The sequence below is a fragment of the Panthera tigris genome, chromosome A2 (assembly GCF_018350195.1).
Source record: "Panthera tigris isolate Pti1 chromosome A2, P.tigris_Pti1_mat1.1, whole genome shotgun sequence".
NCBI lineage: Eukaryota > Metazoa > Chordata > Mammalia > Carnivora > Felidae > Panthera > Panthera tigris.
Window position 1 is genome coordinate 120648505 of NC_056661.1, and position 22056 is coordinate 120670560.

The following is a 22056-nucleotide window of genomic DNA, read 5'->3' on the forward strand; positions in this document are numbered from 1 at the left end:
TAAAGAGAAATATATCTGTGGTGTTAGCATTTCATGGTGGGAAGGGGGAATTAGGAAAAAATGTCTAAATATCTCCTTAAAGGGGTGATGATGAAAAAAAGGTTGAGGCACACTGGACTAGATGATTCCAACGGAGGAATTCTGTTGACCATCCATGGGTCCTCCTGGGAAAATGAATTAGAAATAAGTGCATTATCTTGACGGAAGGAAAAAGACCTTACACATGGCCTAGGAATGTGGGAAATATAAAATCCACTGGGAAATATAAAAGCAGCAGTGGGCAGCTGGGCCACCCCTACAGCTGCTCAGTAGATGATCAACTGCTCCCTCCGTAAATGTCAGTGTCCAAGACGCTGGGCTGAGGGCCTGAGACACGTGGGGCCATTTCCCAGACAAGGCGATAGGAGGAGACAAGGCAGGGTGCAAGTCAGGATTCAGGAATTAACCCGCCCACCTCCCACCCTCCCGATTTGTTTTGTTTTATTCCCTTGTCTTCTGCCTCCTTCCCTGTTCTCTCAAGACGCCCATCATTCATTTTCTACAGGCTGGGGAATCAGTAGCAATGTTAATGAGTGAAAGAAAAGAATGCTAGAAACAGCCGCAGGCTGACATCAAAGAAATGAACTTCAGCCCTGTGATTGTCATGTGGAAGGCCTGGAAATACATGCGAACATCTGTGAAATCAAATCAAAACGCAGACAGGCTTTTGGCCTCCCTACTCCATGTTTCCAGATATGATTTGGATGCACAGTTCCTTAACAAAATAAAAATGAAGGACCATGTCAAGTATGGGGAATGGTTCTCATCCCACGGGTGTTCAGCCGTGGAAATGGCTTCTGGCTCTAGGCTGCTTGAAAGTCTAGAGTTTGCTATCAGTCTGAAAATAGCGATGTTGTTTCAGAGGGGCTCTGAAGGATGGAAAGGAGGGCCCAGCACAGGCCACTCTTTTCTCTTGCCTTCTCCCTGGTGCTCATTAAGGAAAAGGTTCTGATCAAACAGTAAGAGTTACTACTTCTGGAGCCCTTACTACAGGTCAGGTACTTTTAAGTGCTTTACATATATTAATTTACTCCTTTAACCAAACAGCCCTGTGAGGGGAGTACTATTATCACAATGGGAAACTCAAGCTCCGAAAAGCTAAGTTGCTTATCCAAGGTCACACAACTACTGGTGGCACTGAGATTTGAGGCGATAGGAGCCCTGGGGCCAACTCTCTACTTGCCAATGATGTCTTTGAGCACAAGAGTGAATGGGCTTACACTGAAATTGCTTTTGACATTACATCCTTGGTATGGAGTCTTATTTAATATTTTTAAATCTACATTCAAATTAGCATATAGTGCAACAAGGATTTCAGGAGTAGATTCCTTCATGCCCCTTACCCATTTAGCGCACCCCCCCTCCCACAACCCCTCCAGGAACCCTCTGTTTGTTCTCCATATTTAAATGGACTCTTAAAAACTGAGAATAAACTGAGGGTTGATGGGGGGTAGGTGATGGGCACTGAGGAGGGCACCTGTTAGGATGAGCACTGGGTGTTGTATGGAAACCAGTTTGACGATAAATTTCATATTAAAAAAAGTCTCTTATGTTTTGTCCCCCTCCCTGTTTTTATATTATTTTTGCTTCCCTTCCCTTATGATCATCTGTTCTGTGTCTTGAAGTCCTCATATGAGTGAAGTCATATGATATTTGTCTTTCTCTAATTTCGCTTAGCATAATACCCTCCAGTTCCATCCATGTAGTTGCAAATGACATAGAGTCTTCTTTAAAGAACAATGTGTCAATCAGCAGGCCTCTGGCGCAGTTGAATCCTTGGGGGGCACTGACAGGATGGACTAATTGCTTACCGGACACATCTGCCCTCTTGTGATGAAAATTATTCAAATAGGATCTTCTCCAGGTCTCTGGAATGCACCTACTTAGTCCTTTGGTCTAGTTCCGTGGTTGAAGGATGGAGGATGGGTAGCCAATGAGGAAGCTGACTCAAGAGTCAGACTTATGCATCTCCCAACCTTCTCCAAGATGTTCCTAGCTTTGTGACTCTCAGACAGTGAGGCTTATAAATGTGACTCCAGAGTCCTGTAACTTTTAGCACCAGGGATAAGGGGGAAACCGGTTAGGCTTCCTGAAGAGTCCCAGGGATACTGAGACCCCATCTGTGTCCGTAGGGAAGGAGTTTATTTTGTTTAAGTGGCCCTAGTGGATTAGGACCAGATGTACAAGACTTGGCAGAAAGATGGCCAATTGCAGAATGAACTGAAGGTCACAAACTATCAGAACAGAGAGGAAACAGAAGCAGACAGGCCCGTGTTCTAGTCCGTGCTCTACCGGTGACATGCTGTGTGACCTTGGGCAAGTTGCTTTTGTTTGGCACCAGTTTCCTAAGCGGTAGAGTGACAGAACTGAACTACATGAGCTCAAAATCTCAGGTGTCGCCAGGTGCGTCTTTCAACGTTCACCAAAATCCCTTTCCTGATGGGCTCCCCATCACACACACATTTTTATGCACATTATGATTAGTAAGACAAGATCCACACCCATCGTCACCGGTTTTCCTCATTCATGAAGTAACTCCTACTTCTCTGGGTTGTTGGGAAGTCGTTTCCATTTGATGCAGTGTTCGGGGGTCCCGTCAGACTAGGTTTGTTTGGGCGAAGCAAGGACACATATGCACAGCTATATATTTTTTTAAGTAAGGAAAACTGATTTTGAAGATACTGATGCCTATGCTGATGAATTATTATGCTGCACAGTGCCAGCTTCAAACAGAGGCTGATTTAGGGATTATTCATTCTCCCTGAAATTGTGGTGATTACCAGTGCCAGCCTATAGCTCTAATCTGTAGCGTGGGGGTCCAGGGTTAAAGGAGAATTTACTGGCTTCACTTTACATTACAGATTATGTTCTGTAACTTCCATCTGCTTCCAGACCATTTAGTTTACCCCTAGACTTCATGGGCTGACATAGGTTAAAAAAGAAAGAAAACTTCATAGCAAAAATCTTTGATTGATAATCCTACTCCAAAGAAACAACCCTAAAGAATGTTCTACGTCCACAGAAACGTCATATGAAATAATCACCACCACAACCAGTCTGGAAGACTGGATCTCTAACATTTGGAACATAAGTAAGCAAATTCTCTAACCAACAGAATTCAAACGATAATGATGAAGCCTATGTAACAATGTGGGAACATGTCTGATTGAAAGAAACCACAAACGTCCACTGTGATCATAACCATGTAATTTTCCAGAAGGAAATCCTGACGCATGGCTACAGCATGGATGGACCTGAGGACATCATGCTAAGCGAAGTGAGCCAGTTACACAAAAAGAAATGCTGTGTGATTCTACTTATATGAGGTACTTAAAATAGTTAGAATCCTAGAAACAGAAAGGGTGGCTGCCAGGGGCTGGGAAGAGGGGAGAGTAGGGAGTTCTCTCATGGGTCTAGAGTTTCAGTGTTCTAAGAAGAGAATTCTAGAGATGGATGGTGGTGATTATTGTGCAACATGACAAATATATTTAATGCCACTGAACCGTTCACTTAAAAATAGTTAAGATGGTGGGGGCGCCTGGGTGGCTCGCTTGAGCGTCCAACTTTGGCTCAGGTCATGATCTCACAGCTTTTGGGTTTGAGCCCCGTGTTGGGCTCTGTGCTGACGGCTCAGAGCCTGGAACCTGCTTCAGATTCTGTGTCTCCCTCTCTCTCTGCCCCTCCCCCCCCTTGCTCTGTCTCAAAAATAAACATTAAAAAAATTAAAAATGACAATAGTTAAGATGGTAAATCTTATGTATATTTTACCACAATAAAAACAATTGGGAAAAAAATGTCACGAAGTAGGTAGAACGGGAAGATGGGATGCAAAAATGAACTGTTACTATTGTGTTCTGTATTCGCATTATCTTTAAAATTTCCTTTAATATAGCAACACTACTGCTTTCATAACAGAAAGCACTGACAGAAAAAAAAAATCAGGGGAAAAATTTTTGAGATCTTTGGGTAGTTGTTATTTGCCCCAGGAAGTACCCAGGTAGTCATGGGAAAAACTTGCTTAACATCCTCGCACTTACTTTATAATTTGCTATTGTTTTAAAAAATTTTTTACTACAGATCATTGGGGGCCCATAACCTTTCCAGTTTTAGGTTTTAGTTTAGGTTTACGTTTTAGGCCGGTCTTGGGTACAGTCCATTCGATTTTCAGGCCAAGGGACTTGTGCCGGGATGGCCCCCGGGGCCCCGCAGCTCTCTGAGAAGCACATCTGTGTGGTCACAGGAGCCCCGGCCTCCTCACCAGCTTATTCCATTTGCACGAAAACTCCTCCCCATGGACCTGGGATAGTGATCCTGGTTTTGTCTTTCAACTCCAGGGCAAGGGTGGTTTTTTTTGGGTTTTTTTTGTTTTTTTTTTTCTGTAAGTGATCAATTAATCACTAGAAATAGACATGTGGAGCACCTGGAAGTGGACCAAAATATCCGGGAGCCAAATGCTTCCAGTCTGGCAGCAGAAGGGGACGCCTGGCGAAGGCTCGTGGGCCCAGCTTGGTGTGGAGCAGGAGACGGGGGCTCCTGCTCCCGTCTCGACTGTGTGAGGAAGACCTGGATGTGCCTCCCGCTGTTCAGTGAGTGACACTTAAATGGGTAGCGCTGTTTGGGGATAACGATGAAAACTAACGGCTATGCTTTTCACTGACAGAGCTAGACTGTTCCAAGAAGCTTGAGGTGGACTATTTTTGGACTTGACTTTGAGAACTTCCAGGCCCATATTTGACCTTGTTGGGAAGTTCCCTAAGCCCAAGCGTTGAGAAGAGAACCACCTGGGCGGTCCATCGTGAGCTGAAATGAGCAATGTCGGTTTCACGGTAACTGGCGTATACTGAGCAGGGACCCTGCGCCGGACGTTGCTGTGCTGCTTACCATGCGTCAGCACGTCTGGTCCTCACAACCACTCTGTGAGCAGTACTCTAGGATTCCCATTTTTCAAAAAGCAAATTAAGATTCCGATAGTCTTAGGTGCTGGCCCAAAGCCACCTAGTGACTTGACCTGGCTTTTTTTTAGAAGTTCCAAATCAGCACAGACATGCCATAAATCCAGGTCTGAAATATGGGAACTGTCATTTCCCTAAACCAACCAAAATGTCCTGTGGGAGGAAACAGTCCTAAGTCTGTGGCTTTTTTTTTTTTTTTTTCCAATTTTCAATGGATTTCTTCTTCTTGATTAGGAAAGGTCTCCTCTTCTTGTGCAGAAACTCACCAGTGAGTAATGGAGAACCTTTCCAGCAAATTAGAAGACTTGAGAAATAGAAAATCCTTCATTTACCGTTGGAAGACCAGAGCATTTCCAAATAGACTTTAAGCCAACACTACATAAATTCGAATTTCCTTAGAGGCAGCAGTTTTAATGTTGATAATCTCTAAGAGCAGTACTATTGGGTGGTTTCTGAGTAAACTTTAGACTCTCAAAAGTTTAGTTTTAGTGGTTTAATAAGACCTGAATCTGTATAGTTCTTTTAGTCGGCAAGTCTGAGGTCGAAGCACCCCTGGCCATCAGCTCACCACGCTCATTCCACATTGGTTGCCCAGAATCTCTGGTAGAGACAGTCACCCCGTGAAGCAGCCACTCTTAGGTGAGTAGTCGGGTCTGGGGTGAGGGCAGAGGTGGGGGGCAGCTACCAAAGCAGTCCTTAGGGGGACGGCCACCACGTGGCTGAATGGCTGGATAGGATTTTCAGAGTTAACTTCCTAAATTGTACTGGGGCTGCTGTACAAAGCCAGACTGGGCCTCCAAGAACTCAAAGGTACTGTCGGTAGGCACCCCCCTCGCTTCCCCTCTCCTGTTGGATCTTTATCGTGCCACAGTGGATGAAAGGTCCACCTGGATCTTCCCCGCAGCAGTGCACAGACCCAGAAAGGAGTCCGTGTGGAACATGGCCCGCCAGGGCCCACTAGAGCGCGGGGCGAGGGCCCAGGGGCCATATCCTAACCCCAGCCACCCCTGACCAAGTCTGTTCCTCTAAGAAGCCAGCTGTGTGGATTCACAGGTCAGATGGAGGGAAAGGCCTCAGTTACTTCCTCGGCTTTTCTTGGTCCCTCGGTAGGTGGAGAGGCCTGCGAAGGACCATACCGATGACTGCTCTGGCCTCCCTCCCCGGCCTCTTCACAGCACCGCACCCCAGGGCCCTACCCGACGCAGTGGGTGTCTCTGAAGGGAGTCAGGCATGCAGTACAGGGATCCCAGGCTGAATCCCTTTTAAAAACCCCAGACTCGGGCAATTAGAAGGAGTGTTTTCAATATTTTATTAACAAATAAATTGGTAGAACAATTTCTCTGGTAATCTCACCGCCCACCCCCACCCCCATTTAACGTCCAGCATGTGGCCGCCATGATGGTCGGTGTCTAACCTGCTCTGCTAGCTGGGTTCTCGGCAGCCCCCTCGGCCTAGTTCAGTCATCCTCCCAAGGACTTTGGGGCAAAGAGAAAACTCCCCTCCTCAAGAGGGCGAGAGAGAGACAGAAGCTTCTGCTTGGAGGCCAGGGCCACAAAGGCAAGCCAGGCCTTATTCCTTTTGGAGGAGGGGCACAGGTTCTTCTTCCTAGGGCAGAGCACTTGTGCCCGCCCCCATCCGCTTTCCCCGAGGAGGTGAGCCCAGCGTGAGAAAGCCCTGAGCGGAAACTCAACGTTACGAGGACACCACTCTTTTCTCTTAGACCTGCTAAGAGGGCACCCGGCGATCTCTGTCAGCAGAGTGAGACTCTAGGACTAAAACAAAAGCCTAGGAGGAGCCCTTGCCTTGGCAAAACCTTGGGTGGATCAAATCGCAACACTGCACAGACCTAGTAACTACAGCGGTGAGGTGAGCAGACCGTCAACCTGTCAGGGAGTATGGAGGAGGAAGAGACTATTCCAGGTAAAACACTTGGTCGTCGAGCACCTTTTCTCCAAGAAGTTTGGCACTAACTCTATACCATGTCCTCAATTCTTCCACGAAGATAGCGTGACCAACTCATCTCCGGGGTCCTCAGGGCAGGCGTTTGAGCTCAGTCTTCTTCCTCTAATGTCCGATAAAGATAACCCTACATGTGCATTACGTCTCTTCATAGTGTATTTACAGTAAGTAAAACGGCCCGCCAGGCACACTCACGCCCTGCAAAATTGTAACAGCTGCTCAGGGATGCTCGTGCCTGTCACCAAGGCAGCAGGGTCCCCTGAGACTCCGAGAGGGGCGAATGCACGGGGCGGCTGGCTCTGCTAGCGGGCCGCCCGGGGCCCACACCCCGTGCACAGCAGCGGCCTCTCAGAAGCAGATGATCCGCTTCTCGTCTTGGAAGACTTTGGCCTCCTCTGGCTTTATCAAGTTTCCATTTAGGCTGTCGGGGAGAAACAAAGAACACAAAACATTAGCGGTTTGTAGGAGCCTTCCCGGGACGTGTTCCCGACACCCTCCTGTTCTTCACGTGGCCCAGAAGTTCCGGAACGTGCTCCATTCAGACACTTGCTTGGTAAGATTACTCCCTTCCAGCTGTCGTCGCTCTATGAACTGGGTCTCACTAAGGTCACCAATAGCCTCTAGGAGCCTGAACTTAATGACCTTGTCTCAGGCCTCGTCTGTCCCGTCCTTCACGGGCGTTTGGCTGTTCTCTCCCCTGCCTCCTTGAACCACCACATTTGCTCGGCTTGATTTCTTGCTCTCTGGTTTTCTCCTGTGTCTGCCACTCCACCTCCGTCTCCTCTCCCATGTTCTCCCGTACGTGGCCTCTAGATACTGGATTTCCTCTAGACTGGGGGCTTGGCCCTTTTCCCCAGCTGACCTCATCCCTACGTGAGTGGACCTGCGGCCCAGACCTCTCCCGTGTGGCTCCACTTACTTGACATCTTCACTTGGATGCCACCCAGGGACCCTGGCTCAGTGCACGGGACCACTCTTTATCCACCTGTGCAAGGTAGCGACCTGGGGGTCGGCCTTGACCCCCTCATCTTTGTAGTCTATCTATCACAAAGTTCTATCTTATTCCCTAAACATCCCCAGAGTGCCTCCCTGGGACCTTTCCACGTCCTCACCACCACCATGGTGGTCTGAGCGCCATCGTCTCTTCTCTGGAGCACTGCAGTGCCCTCCTGCCTGGTCCCTTTACATGTACTCTTCTGGCCTCTTCAAATCCATTTTCCTGGAGGAGCCAGAATGGTCTTTGTAATGCAAATCTGATCATATCCCTCTTTGCTTCACACCCCTCCACGACTTGCCATTGCTTTTAGGATACAGACCCGAATACGTGGCACGACCCACAGATCTCTTATGGTCTAGTCTACCCCCTCTCCTCTGCCCCCTGTTGCCCCTTCTCCTGCGCCTTCTGAACCCCAGGGCCCACGGACATCTTGCCGTTTTTCAAGGGCACCAGGCCCCTTCCTGCCTCCGAGCCTTGGCATTATGCTATTCCCTCTACCGGTCAGCCAGTCAGACCTTCACATTTACTCGGCTGAATTTTGTGTAACAGACTTGGTGGCCCCGTTGGGATCTGAAGCGAACTTCCTCTGGCCTCCGGGGCCAAGGAGACCCACAGGCAGGGCACCCTGCCAGCGCGCTTCTGAGTTCAAGGTCAGCCTCTCCTGTTTCCCCATGTTTCCGGGGTGCCACCGGGGAGTCCCTCTCCATTCGTACTCCCCTCCTTGCACCGGAGCTCCTGCCCTAACAGGCTTGTCAGTCTAGGGTTAACGGGTCAGCACAGAGCGCCAGCCCTTACCCTTGGGTCAGCCCGCCAGTTCACGTAGGAATTCCTCCTCAGCTCCCATCCGCAGTCCCCATTTCCAGTCTGCAGTCTCCGTAGTGGAGACCAGTGGGTGGGTCCGTGCTGGGAATGGCTGGTAGTAGGCATAGCCTTCTCTCCGCCAGCCCAGTCCGCGGTTAACAGGTTTTGGTTACCGCTGGCGCTGGCGTGTGAAGGTTTGGGTTGTTTGGTGTAAACAAAGGCTCAGCTAATGGGATCCTTAAATTTTACAGACATGCCACCTTCCAGCCCACCTGCCCATTTTATGTCTGATCACAATGGCGCCAGGACCTGTGAATACCTACTGAAATGGCAAAACGTTACCAAAAACCACCTAGAAGTACAACGGCCACTATGGGGAACGTTCCCATTAGGCGTGAGGGCATTTAGAAGCGCATCTGAGAGCACGGCTTCCCCAAGTAAAACGCATTGGGATACCTGCGTAAATTGCTGCGTAAAGCAGCAGCTCTGAAAGGTTTCACGATTCCAAAAACAGTTTCATTAAAAGGTTAATTAAGAGATTTAGCAAGAGACTAAACACGACACCACAAATATTAGTAATGTAGGGTCTTTGCATCTGCGTGTTTGTATGTACGTTATAAACACGACATATTGTCCCACCTCTGGATGGCACTGCTGACGTTAATTTGTAAAAGAGCTCTAGTTAGTTGGTTTTATAGGGGCCAAGGACAGGCTGCTCCAAAATGTGCTGCGCTGGCATCCTGAAAAAATTTGTCATAATGTTTTTCTTTCTTTTTGAGAGAGAGAGAGCACAAGCAGGGAAGGAGCAGAGAGAGAGGGAGATACAGAATCCGAAGCAGGGGGCTCGAACTCATGAACCGTGAGATCATGACCTGAGCCAAAGTCGGATGCCCAACTGACTGAGCCACCCAGACGGCCCCATGGCATACTGATTATTTTAAATAAAACTTATTTAAGAGACAGCCTGCGCAAGAAGGGCATTCGGACCCTCCTCTGTCCCCTGGAAGCATGAAGTAAATCTCCCATCTGAAAGATTACCCTCCCTTTACCAGGGAGGTAAAGAGACCTTATTACCAGATAGGAAATTTAGAGGCAAGAAAGCTGTATAAACACCCCTTGTTAATTTTTACTAATATATATCACACCCCAAATTCTGTCGACAATTCCTTACTAATTGGAACTCCTGAAATTAATTGAGTTTTCTTTGTCCTGCGGATTTTTTTTATGTTTATTTATTTATTTTTTAGAGAGACAGGAGGAGACACAGAATCAGAAGCAGTCTCCAAGCTGTCAGCACAGAGCCTGACGCAGGGCTTGAACCCATGAACCGTGAGATCATGCCCTGAGCCCAAGTCGGTCACTTAACCTACTGAGCCACCCAGGTGCCCTGACCTGTCAATTCTTCATGGATTCATTTATTGTCTCTTTGTCTACAATGTAGGAAAACTGCCTGCCTTGGCCATTTTGGCCCACTGTGCACTCATAATAAAACTCTGTGGTTTTTTTCCCCTGGTTAATCTGTTTTATGCAAATTTAACTCTTAGCCCAGCTGGAAGACCTTGAAGGGTAGAGGACGAATTTCTCCTTCCCTTTGGTTGGCATTATCGGCAGGATACTAACTCACGGGACAGGTGCTTGCCTGGTATTGCTGCAGCTGAGATCCTGGGACATCTGACGTGCAGCCAGCAGAAGGTGAGATTTCTGACCACGTCGGCCTCCAGGCACCTCTGCCTGCGGGGTCTGGTGGAACGAGTGTGGTAAGAATCCTTCTGTCTCCAGATTTAGTTAGCAGGAGAAAATACTGTAGAACCAGTTCCTTGGGTGTAGCCACTTCCGGTAAAAACATGGTAGAATACTCCTTGGCTACTGATCATTTCCTCCCAGAGACGGTCACTGTTTTGTCTGTGTCTTCCGTGTTGAGTGTCACGGAGAGGAATTATCTTAGGACAGAACACAGGTATGGGCCCTGTAAACCCGCTGCTGGGGCCCGCCTCACAGACTAGCGAGGTCCCAGTCGCATCGGACCCGTGGCCATTTACACAAACTTTGCCGTGGTTAACGCGCACATGGGGTACAGGCTGTTGCTAGGAAACCTCTTGGAAGCCAAAGCCACGAGTGGTCACAAGTCAGGCACCTAAAAGCTGTTAGAGTGCTTGTCATCTAACTCAAAGAACCCCCAGTAGGAGAAATTGGTCATGGAACGGGGTAGATTAAGCAAACATCTGGGGGGCAGGGTACACTGTAAAACACCGAAGGCACATCTCTCCTACGGATTAGTTTGGCCCCAGAGACCCAAGGCGTAGGCGGGGCTGTTAATATGAATATAAGAGAATTTTGCTTTCATCTTGTTCTGTGTCCTAAGAGCTTGGCTTTGTGACCTTTCTCTGGTTTCTGTCACGTGGAGGGCGCACCTACCAGGGTGCACCGTGGTGGCCAGTCCGACAGACCGGGGACCCAGAAACACAGTTATAAGCAGCGTGCTCTGTCGGGGCCGTGCCGCCTCCCAGGAAAGTGTCAGGAGAGGTCCGAGCCCATAAGGGCCTCTGTTGCCTCAACCGCTTGCTTGTCAAGTGCTGGGAAATGCCACTCCATTAGCGTCTGCCTGTCCCAGATGAGCCTGGAGGTGTCTCACATTCTGGGGAGACCGGAGACACGGCACACGTGACCTCATTCTTCCGGCCGGCACAGTGAAGCTGTCTGCTTTCTCAGCCTGGTCCTGGAAGTAAACTTTTGGGTCACGGGGGCTGCCTTGTCTCTGCCCCTCTGGGACACACCTCTTTGGAGTTTTCGGTTAAGCCGCTTATGGTTTTGAGTTGCTACTGAAATTAGTAACATCCTATTTGTCAATGGCCAGGTACCAGATCGTTTAAATTGGCTATTGGGAAAAAAAAAAAATTCTTTATAAAAAGCTCTCAGTTATCTTAGAACGGCTAGCCTTAGGGATTCCCTTGACAACATAAAAGAACAAAAATTAGACTTAGATAAGTGTCCACCTCCGATGAAAACTCCCCTCTTAACATCCAGCCTGACCTCTAGGTTCAAAGTATAAAGGCTACTCTTTATATTTACTCTTTCAGTAAATGCTGAAAGCCAGAAAGTGACTTTAACAGAAGCACCAAGCACCTAGGACGACACAGGAGGGCTTGGTTTACTGTGATCGACCTCTGTCGGCCTTAGACTTTTTTGGACGATTGCCTTTGCAGATGTCTCCTGCCCCAATTCATGCCCCCCAAATGGCAGGAAATCTTCTGTAAAGCCCTTTTCCTCCACTTTCAGAAGATGCTACCAAATTTAGAGAAACATTAAAAAGATTTGACTATTCACCCACCTCCCCTTCACAGAGGAAAGAGATGACCAATAACATTTCTGCTTGGCCTTCTGACAAATGATCAGAGGAAGGTTGGTGTTCAGAGGCTAATAGAAGCCAAGGTTGATGTGTGTAACCGTGAAGAAGGCTTTTTGTTAAAATGCTTTGTACCATTCTGTTCATTCCCATTAATCCCCCTGATATATAGAAGCAAATTTAGGGGCACCGGGGTGGCTCAGTCAGTTAAGCCTCTGACTCTTGGTTTCAGCTCAGGTCATGATCTCACAGTTTGTGAGTTCAAGCCCCACATCGGACTCTGTGCTTACAGCACAGAGCCTGCTTGGGATTCTCTCTCTCCCTGCCCCTTCCTGGTTCGCTGTCTCCCTCCCTCTCCCTCAAAAAATATATAAAAAAATTTTTTTTTAATTTTTTTTTTTTTTAATGTTTACTTATTTTTGAGACAGAGAGAGACAGAGCATGAATGGGGGAGGGTCAGAGAGAGGGAGACACAGAATCGGAAACAAGCTCCAGGCTCTGAGCTGTCAGCACAGGGCCCGATGCGGGGCTCGAACTCACGGACCACAAGATCATGACCTGAGCCGAAGTCGGCCCCTTAACCGACTGAGCCACCCAGGTGCCCCTAAAAATAATTTTTAAAAAAAGAAGCAAATTCAGTTAAAAAGGTGGGCCTGTCTCTTGACATTCAGGCTGGAATCTGGTTCTTTGGAATTGATCTTTGTCTTACAAATCTCTACAAAACCAGACGTGCAACTCCACAAACAAATCAAAACCCACCTATCTTTACCAATCTCCAAACCTCTTTGGCTCCTCTCAAAATTTTTGTGGACATCATCAACGGTCAGGATATTGGGACAAAATTGCCATGTACTTAAGGAAAAAAGAGTACATCTTTTCCTAGATGAATCAAGCATTTTATTTAATTATAACCAAGTACTCATGTATTCTCTCTTTAAATGCTGCGTGTAGGCAGAAATAATATTCAGGCCCATATTGAAAATACTGCCCTACCAGTTTCCAGAACATAATTCACCATTCAGGACCCAAGCTGTTGAGACTTAAAGTCACATTGGGCAGTGTACCACAGGATGCTAAATAAACAAGACTTCACCCATATCACTTTGAATTTCTTGGTATCTTGCCCTGTGTTCTATCACCCAACAGAACAATTAATTCGGCTTCCTAGAAACATTTGAATAATAGGGGCGCCTAGGTGGCTTAATAGGTTAGGCGACTGACTCTGGATTTCGGCTCAGGTCATCATCTCACTGTTCATGGGATTGAGTCCGGAGTCGGGATCCTTGCTGACAGGGTGGAGAGACTGCTTGGGACTCTCTGTCCCTCCCTCTCTGCCCCTCCCCTGCTCACTTGCTCTCTTTCTTTCTCAAAATAAATAAGTAAACATTTTTTAAAAATTAAAAAAGAAACATTTGAATAGATATATGCCCAATAACCCCTCCATGGTTTCAAAAGTGAAGAATGTTACTAGCGCAAAAAAAAAAAAGGTAGAAAAAAAGAAGTCTTTGCATTCTTTCTCTGTCCCTTAATAGGTCTTTGAAATGTAAACACAGCCCACCATCGCCTGGGAGGGGAAGAGGTCTTCTTAAAATACAAACTGCTGGGGCACCTGGGTGGCTCAGTCTGTCAAGCGTCCGACTTCGGCTCAGGTCATGATCTCACAGTTTGTGGGTCTGAGCCCCGCATTGGGCTCTGTGCTGACAGCTCAGAGCCTGGACCCTGCTTTGGATTCTGTGTCTCCCTCTCTCTCCACTCCTCCCCAACTCATGCTCTGTCTCTCTCTCAAAAATAAACAAACATAAAAAATAAAGTAACATACAAACTGCTAACAGGGATCTTGTGCCCAGACTCCAGCACCTCTGGTAACAGGCAGATAATGCTCCAAATCACCTCGGACAAAACTTAGATAGTTCTCTCTAAATTTTCTACCCCCATCTTCTCTAGCACCTAAGAGCCCCTCTTTGAAATGCAAACTTTAGAGGGAAGTTGTTCGTCAAAAAGAGAGAGAGGGACGTACTTGGAAATTGGGCCCATCATCTGTCTACAAACATTAGTAAATCTGAAAGCCATAAGAATTTGTTTGCATCTGTTCTATTTGTATGTGTGTCCGTGTATGTTGTAAATGTGTGATATTTTCTCTACCTCTGGATGGTATGGTTTGAAGGGAAGCGCCAGTAAGGATGGGGCATTCTAAAACTCAGAAAGCTAGACAGAAAAAACATTTGGGTTAAAGTGAGCTGGGAAAATATTTGGTGTTAAAGCTAATTTAAGGTTATTGGTTTAATTAAAATAGACCTGTCTTTAGAGTTATCAGCATTTAAAAAAGTTTTTTTTCTAATGTTTGTTTCTTTTTGAGAGAGAGAGACAGAGCTGAAGCAGGGAAGGGGCAGAGAGAGAGGGAGACACAGAATCCGAAGCAGGCTCCAGGCTCTGAGCTGTCAGCACAGAGCCTAACATGGGGCCTGAACCCACAAACTGCAAGATCATGACCTGAGCTAAAGTTGGCCACTTAACCAACTGAGCCACCCAGGTGCCCCTGGAGTTATCAGCATTAAATATGAAACTTTTATTCTGCTTTTGTTTACTGAAAGTCAGATTAGTTTCATGATATCTCTGTTGCAAAATCTGTCAGAAAAAAAAAAAAAACTAAACAGAATAATGGTTGAGTTTGCCTATGAAGTTTTATGGGTACTCCACATATAATTGTTAAGAACAAGTAAATTAAATAGATGTAAATAAGATAAGAAAGTTTATAAGTAGCTTCCAAATTCTTTTTTGGTGGTAACCCAAAACGTTAAAGTTTTGCTAAGTTACATGGTAAGGTAAATTCACTGAAAATCTAGATCACTTCCAAATAAGAAAACACTAAGTATTAACATAGGTTTATCCACTTTTCTCTTTAGTTTCTCTGTATGCAACAGATTTGCACGTGTTAGCAAAACCTGTTTTGTGCTCTTGTACCAGGAAAAAACACATTTCTAACTATGAAATGTATTCATAAATTCACCAATCTAGGGGTGCCTGGCTGGCTCAATCAATAGACCATGTGACTCTTGATCTCAGGGTTGTAAGTTCAAGCCCCAGGTTGGGCATGGAGGTTAAAAAATTAAAATATAGGGGCACCTGGGTGGATCAGTTAAGCGTCTGACTTCGGCTCAGGTCATGATCTTGCAATTTGTGGGTTTGAGCCCTGTGTCAGGCTCTGTGCTGACAGTTCGGCACTTGCTTCAAATTCTCGGTGTCTCTCTCTCTCTCTCAAAAATAAACAAACATTAAAAAAAAAAAAAAGCCATCTGGGACCCCAATTAAAAGGGTCCTGTTGGTCACAGTCTAGAGCCTGGTGGTGATTAGGTATTTTGGAAACATCACCAGAGAAAAACAGCTCTTGAGCCCCATTGGAAAGGACCTTACAAAGCACTCCTGACCATGGACAGTGCTGCACAATCAGAAGGCACTGAGCCTGGGGTACATATCACATGGCTCAAGTGGGCCCTGGTCCCATGCAGACACTGGAGACCCACAAATCAAACTGACAAGGAAAAGAAACAGCCGCCCCCAAGGTAGATGGCTTCTGCTCAAGACACCTGATCAAGGCTTCATACATGAACTGAACATGACACGCTTTCTCCTCTTTCCTTTACTCTGGCATCAGCTAGGAAAGGTAATGCCCTTATCTTTATTTCCCAGGCCACTGGGACACCCTCTGGACTTTGGAGCAAACTTTTATTTCAGGCTGGGAGAAAATCTAACTTTTATCGTTGGTCAACTCCTGTGAATTTACACCATGAGTTGGAAAGGACCTCCCAGGAGGCTTTCATGATTCAGGACTCTGTTTGGCAGACCTCTACTTCTCTGTTTAGGGATAAATACAAACGAAGCTATGATCAGGGACTTCTCCTTAATTCTTGAAATTCTTGTCACATCGCCACTAAAGCAACAACTGCCCAACAACGATCCCTAGACTCTCTGGCCAGTGTTGTTCTTGAGAACAGAATAGCCCTTGATTATCGTTTAGCTGAGCAAGGAGGTGCCACCTGGATTACACTCCTGGGAAAGTTGAAACTCGATTACATCATATCCCAAAACAAGGCGCTTGCCTTAAGAAGATGACTCCTTCCACAGGGTCTTTTTTTGATTTATCTGATTTTGATGGCATTGGGTCTTGGAGACCAGGGCTTCAAAGCACCCTGCAAACATTGGGGAGGACCCTGCTTATCATAAGAATCTCCCTGGTGCGTTATATTTTCTTAAATGCTTTAAATGCATGTTTGAGGCCACCAACCGCTAAGCAAATGGTCTCCCTCAGACTGGACCGTCCAAAAAGGTACAAAGAGGACAAAGTGACTTAACAGAATGTAAACCTGAGCTCGTAACCTGTGACTGTCACAGAGACAAAACGAAAACATCATGACCTGAGAATGCCACGCACAGGATCAACAAAGGCTTCGAGAACTACAGAGCACTAGCTGAGAGGGGCGCTAATGCCCTAAAGTTTGATCACAGCTCTCAGCAAAGCGGAGAGGCCGGTCCGAAAGGGGACCACTGTTTTTTGTTTTTTTTTAATTTTTTTTTTAATGTTTATTTATTTTTGAGACAGAGAGAGACAGAGCATGAACGGGGGAGGGTCAGAGAGAGAGGGAGACACAGAATCGGAAGCAGGCTCCAGGCTCCCGGCTGTCAGCACAGAGCCTGACGCGGGGCTCGAACTCATGAATCGCGAGATCATGACCTGAGCCGAAGTCAGACACTTAACCGACTGAGCCACCCAGGCACCCCGGGGACCACCATCACACACACAGGCCCAAAATAGCATCGCTTAGGTTAAGGCCCCAAATCGGTAAACCAGTTAATACCTAACCTAATCCAACCTAATTTTAACACCCCAGGAATGAATGTAGCCTTTAATCAGTCAGCATAGAATTTCCTGGTCAACACTAGGAAATTTACTGTCAGACCTTCCTGCTCTCCCTAGGAGGGCAACCTTGCTTACAACGATGTACTCCCTGCTAATAAATTCTTCCTTGTTGATGTCCTCTGCCTTTAAGAACCTTTCTCTTGTTTGGCTCAGCAGAGCTCCCCTCTACTTTCTGGAAGGGATGCCGCCCAACTCAGGAACTGCTTGCTAAAGCCCATCGGACCTTCACCTTTACTCACTTGACTTTTTTTTTTTTTTTTTAAACACCATGACCCAGGCTCCACCCTCAGAGAGCTCACAGTCTGGAGCAGACAGCCTCCCAGGAAGCTACTCCAGCGGTATGATAGATGCCGTGCAATGTCAGGGCATTGTTCACCCTGCCTCCTGTCTCTGAAGCAGAACTCACTTGGGGCATCAGACCGCAAGTTCTCATGGGACAGGGATGAGGTAGAAATCAATATCAGCACGAACAATGAGTCCCTGTGCCCCTGGTGACTGCGGACAGAGCTGCTCCCTCATCCCCACGGCCCTGGACAGGGCCGACGCGACAGGACGTCACTAAGCCTGGTTCCATGACATCACTCACACACACACACGCCTCCAGGCCCTGGGTAGCACACCTTCAAGCTAAAGACACCTGGCCCTGCACACGTAGTTCCTTGTATAGGAACAGTGGTCCTTCCAAGGCAACAAATGCACATTTTTCAAGCCGGACAGAGTTAAAGCAGCTACGTGTTCTTACAACTGTCCTAATCAGCCTCCGAGAAAAGTAGAGGCCAACTATTGTCTGCAAACTTCTGCAGCCTGGCCTGCCCCCTCCTCCCCCTCTGCCTGCTGTTCTCGAACCACAGAGTCAGCAAGAATTGACGTGCTTCTAGGGAAGGGACCACGGGCAGGAGGGGGGCTGGCGATTAATGCAAACCAGAGTTCCAACAGCTCCCACATGCCTTGCGGACTCAGGAGCGGGCACAGGGTCACACGCACCCAAGCCCCAGCGTCCTCCGTCAGCCTTGCTGGAGCTGGGCTCTCCCCTCTAGGACAGCGTCTTCCAAATGTTTTTTCAAGCACGACCCAAACGAGAATTACATTTTACGTCTTGAACCAGCATCCACGCAGGCACACATACCCACATCTGACCCAAGATTATAAAATAATACTTCGTTCTGTGCACGGTGACTTTTGGTGTTCTGCTCGACCTCGTTTTCCAAATAATATGCTGGTTGCAACCCGCCCAACTGATTTTATGATGCACTAACAAGTTCCAAAGCAAAGTTTAAAAAACGCTGTGCTGGGAGCCCAGGTCAAGGAGCTGTACCTCAATGTACTTTTTTTTTGGCTGGGGAATTCTCCCCCGGCAGGACGAAATGAGGTAGTTGATGAGTAACTACCCCCTGAGCTGAGGGTTTGAGTTCACGGGGAGGCTGCTCCTTGGACCTCAGGGAAGCCACGGGAGAGCGTGAACCCCTCCTGTGGCCCGTGTCCTCAAGGGAAATGTGGCTGTGCCCCCCACCCCGCTAGGTGCCCCACATGGTCACGCTGCAGGGCTGTGTCAGGCTGAGGCTCACGGCACACTCCAGAGCGCCGGGGAGCCTGCTCAGGGCCCCCTGTCCGCAGCCCCGGTGAGCCAGTGCTCTCAAGCCATCAGGACCCTTTCCGTCCGCCTAACCGCCACATCCCCAGCACCCAGGCCGCTGCCGCACCTGTCACTGATGGGAACGCCCCCTACCCTGCCCACACAGTCCACAGGCCGGGACCCGCTTAGGGGGGACGATGTATGGGTCTTATGAGGCAGTAACGAAGTGGAGTGGGCTCAGTGTTGTAGAAGCAAAACAATCCAGCTCCCTCCCACTAGCATAACAACTCCTCCAAGCAGAAATAGGAAGAAAGAGCACAAGTCGGAGCAAATCCAGCAGGGAAGTGTCTCCTCAAGCCCGGCTAAGCCCAGAAAAGGAGAAGAAGGGGCCCCAAACGCCAGCTACCCCATCCACGTCTCAGCCTCCTGAGTCCCCGAGTGATTCACTCTCAGCAGGATCCCTTTCCTGGGCCATCTGCCCCGTGCATAGCGGGGAGGTAGAGGAGGGCAGGGCACCTACGAGGGGAGCCCCGGCCACAGAGTCAGGCAGCCTGGACCAGATTCCAGCTTCTCCTCTTAGGTGGCACCTTGGGCAAGTATTCCCTCACTGCTCTGGGGCTCAGTTTCTGCCTCTGTGAAGTGGAAACACTACCAGCCTGCTTTCTGGGACTACTGGAAACAGGAATAAATGGCACATGCTCTACACTGTGCCTGGCGCCCAGTCAGGGTGCTGAGTAGACAGTCACTGTTCTCATCACTACGACTGGCGCATGTGTCTTACCAAATCTCCATTATGCCAGTGTTCCTCTGTAATGCGTCTGCCAGCTGGGCAATCCCCTTGGCCGTGATCTGGTTCTGGATAAGCCTGAAAGAAGAACATATCTTGTATCAGATACATGATACTGGATTAAATCTGCCCCCTCCGTTAAGGAGTGGTAAGGGCATGGTGGGCATGAGACGGGGTCCAGGGAAGCGCTGTGTCCACGTGACGTTTAATCTGGCTGAGGCTGTCCAGATCAGATCTCCAGGGCATCTCTTAAGACGTTTAATTTTTTGGTACATTTCTAGAGTGAGCCTAATAGATCTGTGCACTCACACGTAGGTAATTTAATACACGAACCCAGATATGTATGTGTCGGCATTTTCCCCATTTTTTCCTGCGGGGAGGAAAGAGGACGATTCTCCTGCTTCCACTCGTGGGTCCCAGTGGGAAAGCATCGATAATGGGGCCTCTAAGGGCGCACCCCATTATGTCTAGTTGCAGTGATCCAAATGAAACCAAGGTTTCCAATAGAGCTGGGGAGCCCGGGCGATCTCTGAAGTGCTCCCCTGAGCAGCTATGCTTCCGACCCAAGAAATACACCCAAGAAATTCACCCAAGGCACTGAGGTGTCTCTGCTTCATCACAGGCCCACTCCTCACTCCTGGCTATTGGTAGAATAAAAGCCTACCGCTCAACTTGACCCTAAGAAATCCTGGCCACTGACCCAAGAACGCAGCCCCACCAGGAAGACAGGGTTGCCCCGTCATGATTGATGAGATTACAGAAATTAGGTGAGAAGGGGCCAACCCCATGAAGAGGCAGTCAGTGCAGTGGTTCAAAGCTCCCCTCCTACACACACACCCTCCACCCCCTACTTCTCAGCCACAGAACCTTGAAGAAATAAGCTTACACTATCTATGCCTCGGTTGCCTGATCTGTAAAATGGGAGTAACCGAGGTTTCAGTGGGAGGATGTATAAAGGAAGTAGTCTTCACAGTCTCTGCCACAGCACCCGATGGCAGGGAGCGCCTGTCACCATTACTGCCCGAGCACACGGGACTGTGGCTGTGCTGTGGAGGGGCCCCAATCTCCCAGCCACATGCCCCAAAGGGGGGCACCTGGGCTCAGTGGCAGAGGTGATGACTCCCTGGTAAGAACGACCACAATGTAACTTGGACATTTTTGCAAGAGGAGCAAAGATAGAACCTAGAAGTGAGCAGAGAATCGTGCATTCAGCCAAACTCTGCTGCTTCCTAATCCCCTCCTTCACGATTGCCACCACCACCACCACCTACACTTTGCTGGGTGAGCTGCTTCCAGCCACGACCTGGCAAGGGAGCCAATGAGTATGGCAGTGCTCAGGCGCACCTGTCCCCTGGGGCCACCTTCAAAGACAAGGGCCAGTGTGATCTGTGCACCACCCAACAGCCAAGACTCGCTCTCTAGCCCTGTTCTAGCTCTGTTCTCCCTCCAGGCCGGGCCCCAAGGGAAAGAGATAAAAGAAAGTCTACAGGCCAGAAAAACAACAGCAAAACAGACAAAAAAGTAGCACAGTCTGGCTGTTTTGCAGAAATTAACAAGGTTATCTAAAACTCATACAGAGGGGCGCCTGGGTGGCTCAGTCGGTTAAGCGTCCGACTTCAGCTCAGGTCATGATCTTGCGGTCCGTGAGTTCAAGCCCCGAGTCGGGCTCTGGGCTGATGGCTCAGAGCCTGGAGCCTGCTTCCGATTCTGTGTCTCCCTCTCTCTCTGCCCCTCCCCCATTCATGCTCTGTCTCTGTCTCAAAAATAAAACATTAAAAAAAATTTTTAATAAAAAAATAAATAAATAAAAATAAAACTCATACAGAAGCACAAGCGACCCAGAATAGCCCAAACAACCTTGAGAAAGGAGGACAGAGTTGGGAGACTCACCCTTCCTGATTTCAAAACTTACTGCACAGTTAGAACAATCAGGACAGTGTGATCCTGGCATAAAGACAGACAAACGGATCAATGAACTAGAATAGAATGTCCAGAAATACACCCATACATTTATGGTCAATTGAGTTTTGGCAAAAGCGTCAGGGCCATTTAACAGGGAAAGACAGTCTCTTCAACAAGCGGTGCTGGAACAGTGGGACATGCCAAAGAAGGAGTTTGGACCCTTTGCCTCATATCACACACAACAGTTAACTCCAGAAATTAGCGTTTAGGATCAAAGACCTCAATGCAAGAGCAAAACTATAACACTTAAAGGAAATCTTAGGTGTCAATCTTTGTGACCTTGGATTACACAACAGTTTCTCAGTAAAGTATCTAAAGCACAAACAACCAAAGAAAAAATAAATTGGGCTTCCATCAAAATGAACAGTGTTGGTGCTTTAAAGGTCACTAACAAGAAAGTGGAAAACCCCACAGAGGAAATACATGCAAATCATGTATCTAGTAAATGTCTAGTATGCAGGATGTTATAAAGAGCTCCAATAATTCAGTAATAAAAAGGCAGATAACCCAGGGTGGTCAGTTGGTTAAGCGTCTGACTCTCGATTTTGGCTCAGGTCATGATCTCAAGGTTTGTGGGTTCGAGCCCTGTTTCGGGCTCTGCGCTGACAGTGCCTGTTTAGGATTCTCTGCCCTTCCTCTGCTCGCATGCGTGCACCTGCTCTCTTCCCGCCCTCCCTCTCTAAACTTTAAAAAAAAAAAAAAGGGCAAAAAAATTAAAAATGGGCAAA

At 47.8% G+C, this 22056-nt stretch overlaps 2 protein-coding genes across 5 annotated transcripts in view; one reads left to right on the forward strand and one right to left on the reverse strand.

The window, feature by feature from the left end:
• Positions 1-3271, forward strand: part of ZNRF2 (zinc and ring finger 2) — a 138552-nt gene extending 135281 nt beyond the window's left edge. Inside the window, exon 8 of the transcript XR_006211847.1 lies at positions 3257-3271. The gene's annotated coding sequence lies outside the window, so the exon portion shown is untranslated. The remainder of the gene's footprint in view (positions 1-3256) is intronic.
• Positions 3272-6641: 3370 nt separating this feature from the next.
• Positions 6642-22056, reverse strand: part of NOD1 (nucleotide binding oligomerization domain containing 1) — a 76269-nt gene continuing 60854 nt past the window's right edge. For 3 of the 4 annotated variants that reach the window (XM_042969220.1, XM_042969225.1, XM_042969233.1), the window contains 2 exons: positions 19361-19444; positions 6642-7371 (listed from right to left, as the gene is read on the reverse strand). In XM_042969220.1, the coding sequence (XP_042825154.1) occupies positions 7299-7371; positions 19361-19444 (157 nt within the window). In that variant the 3' untranslated portion in view covers positions 6642-7298. Of the gene's footprint in view, positions 7372-10434; positions 10689-19360; positions 19445-22056 lie in introns of those variants that run through there. The other variant, XM_042969241.1, reaches the window with a different exon arrangement.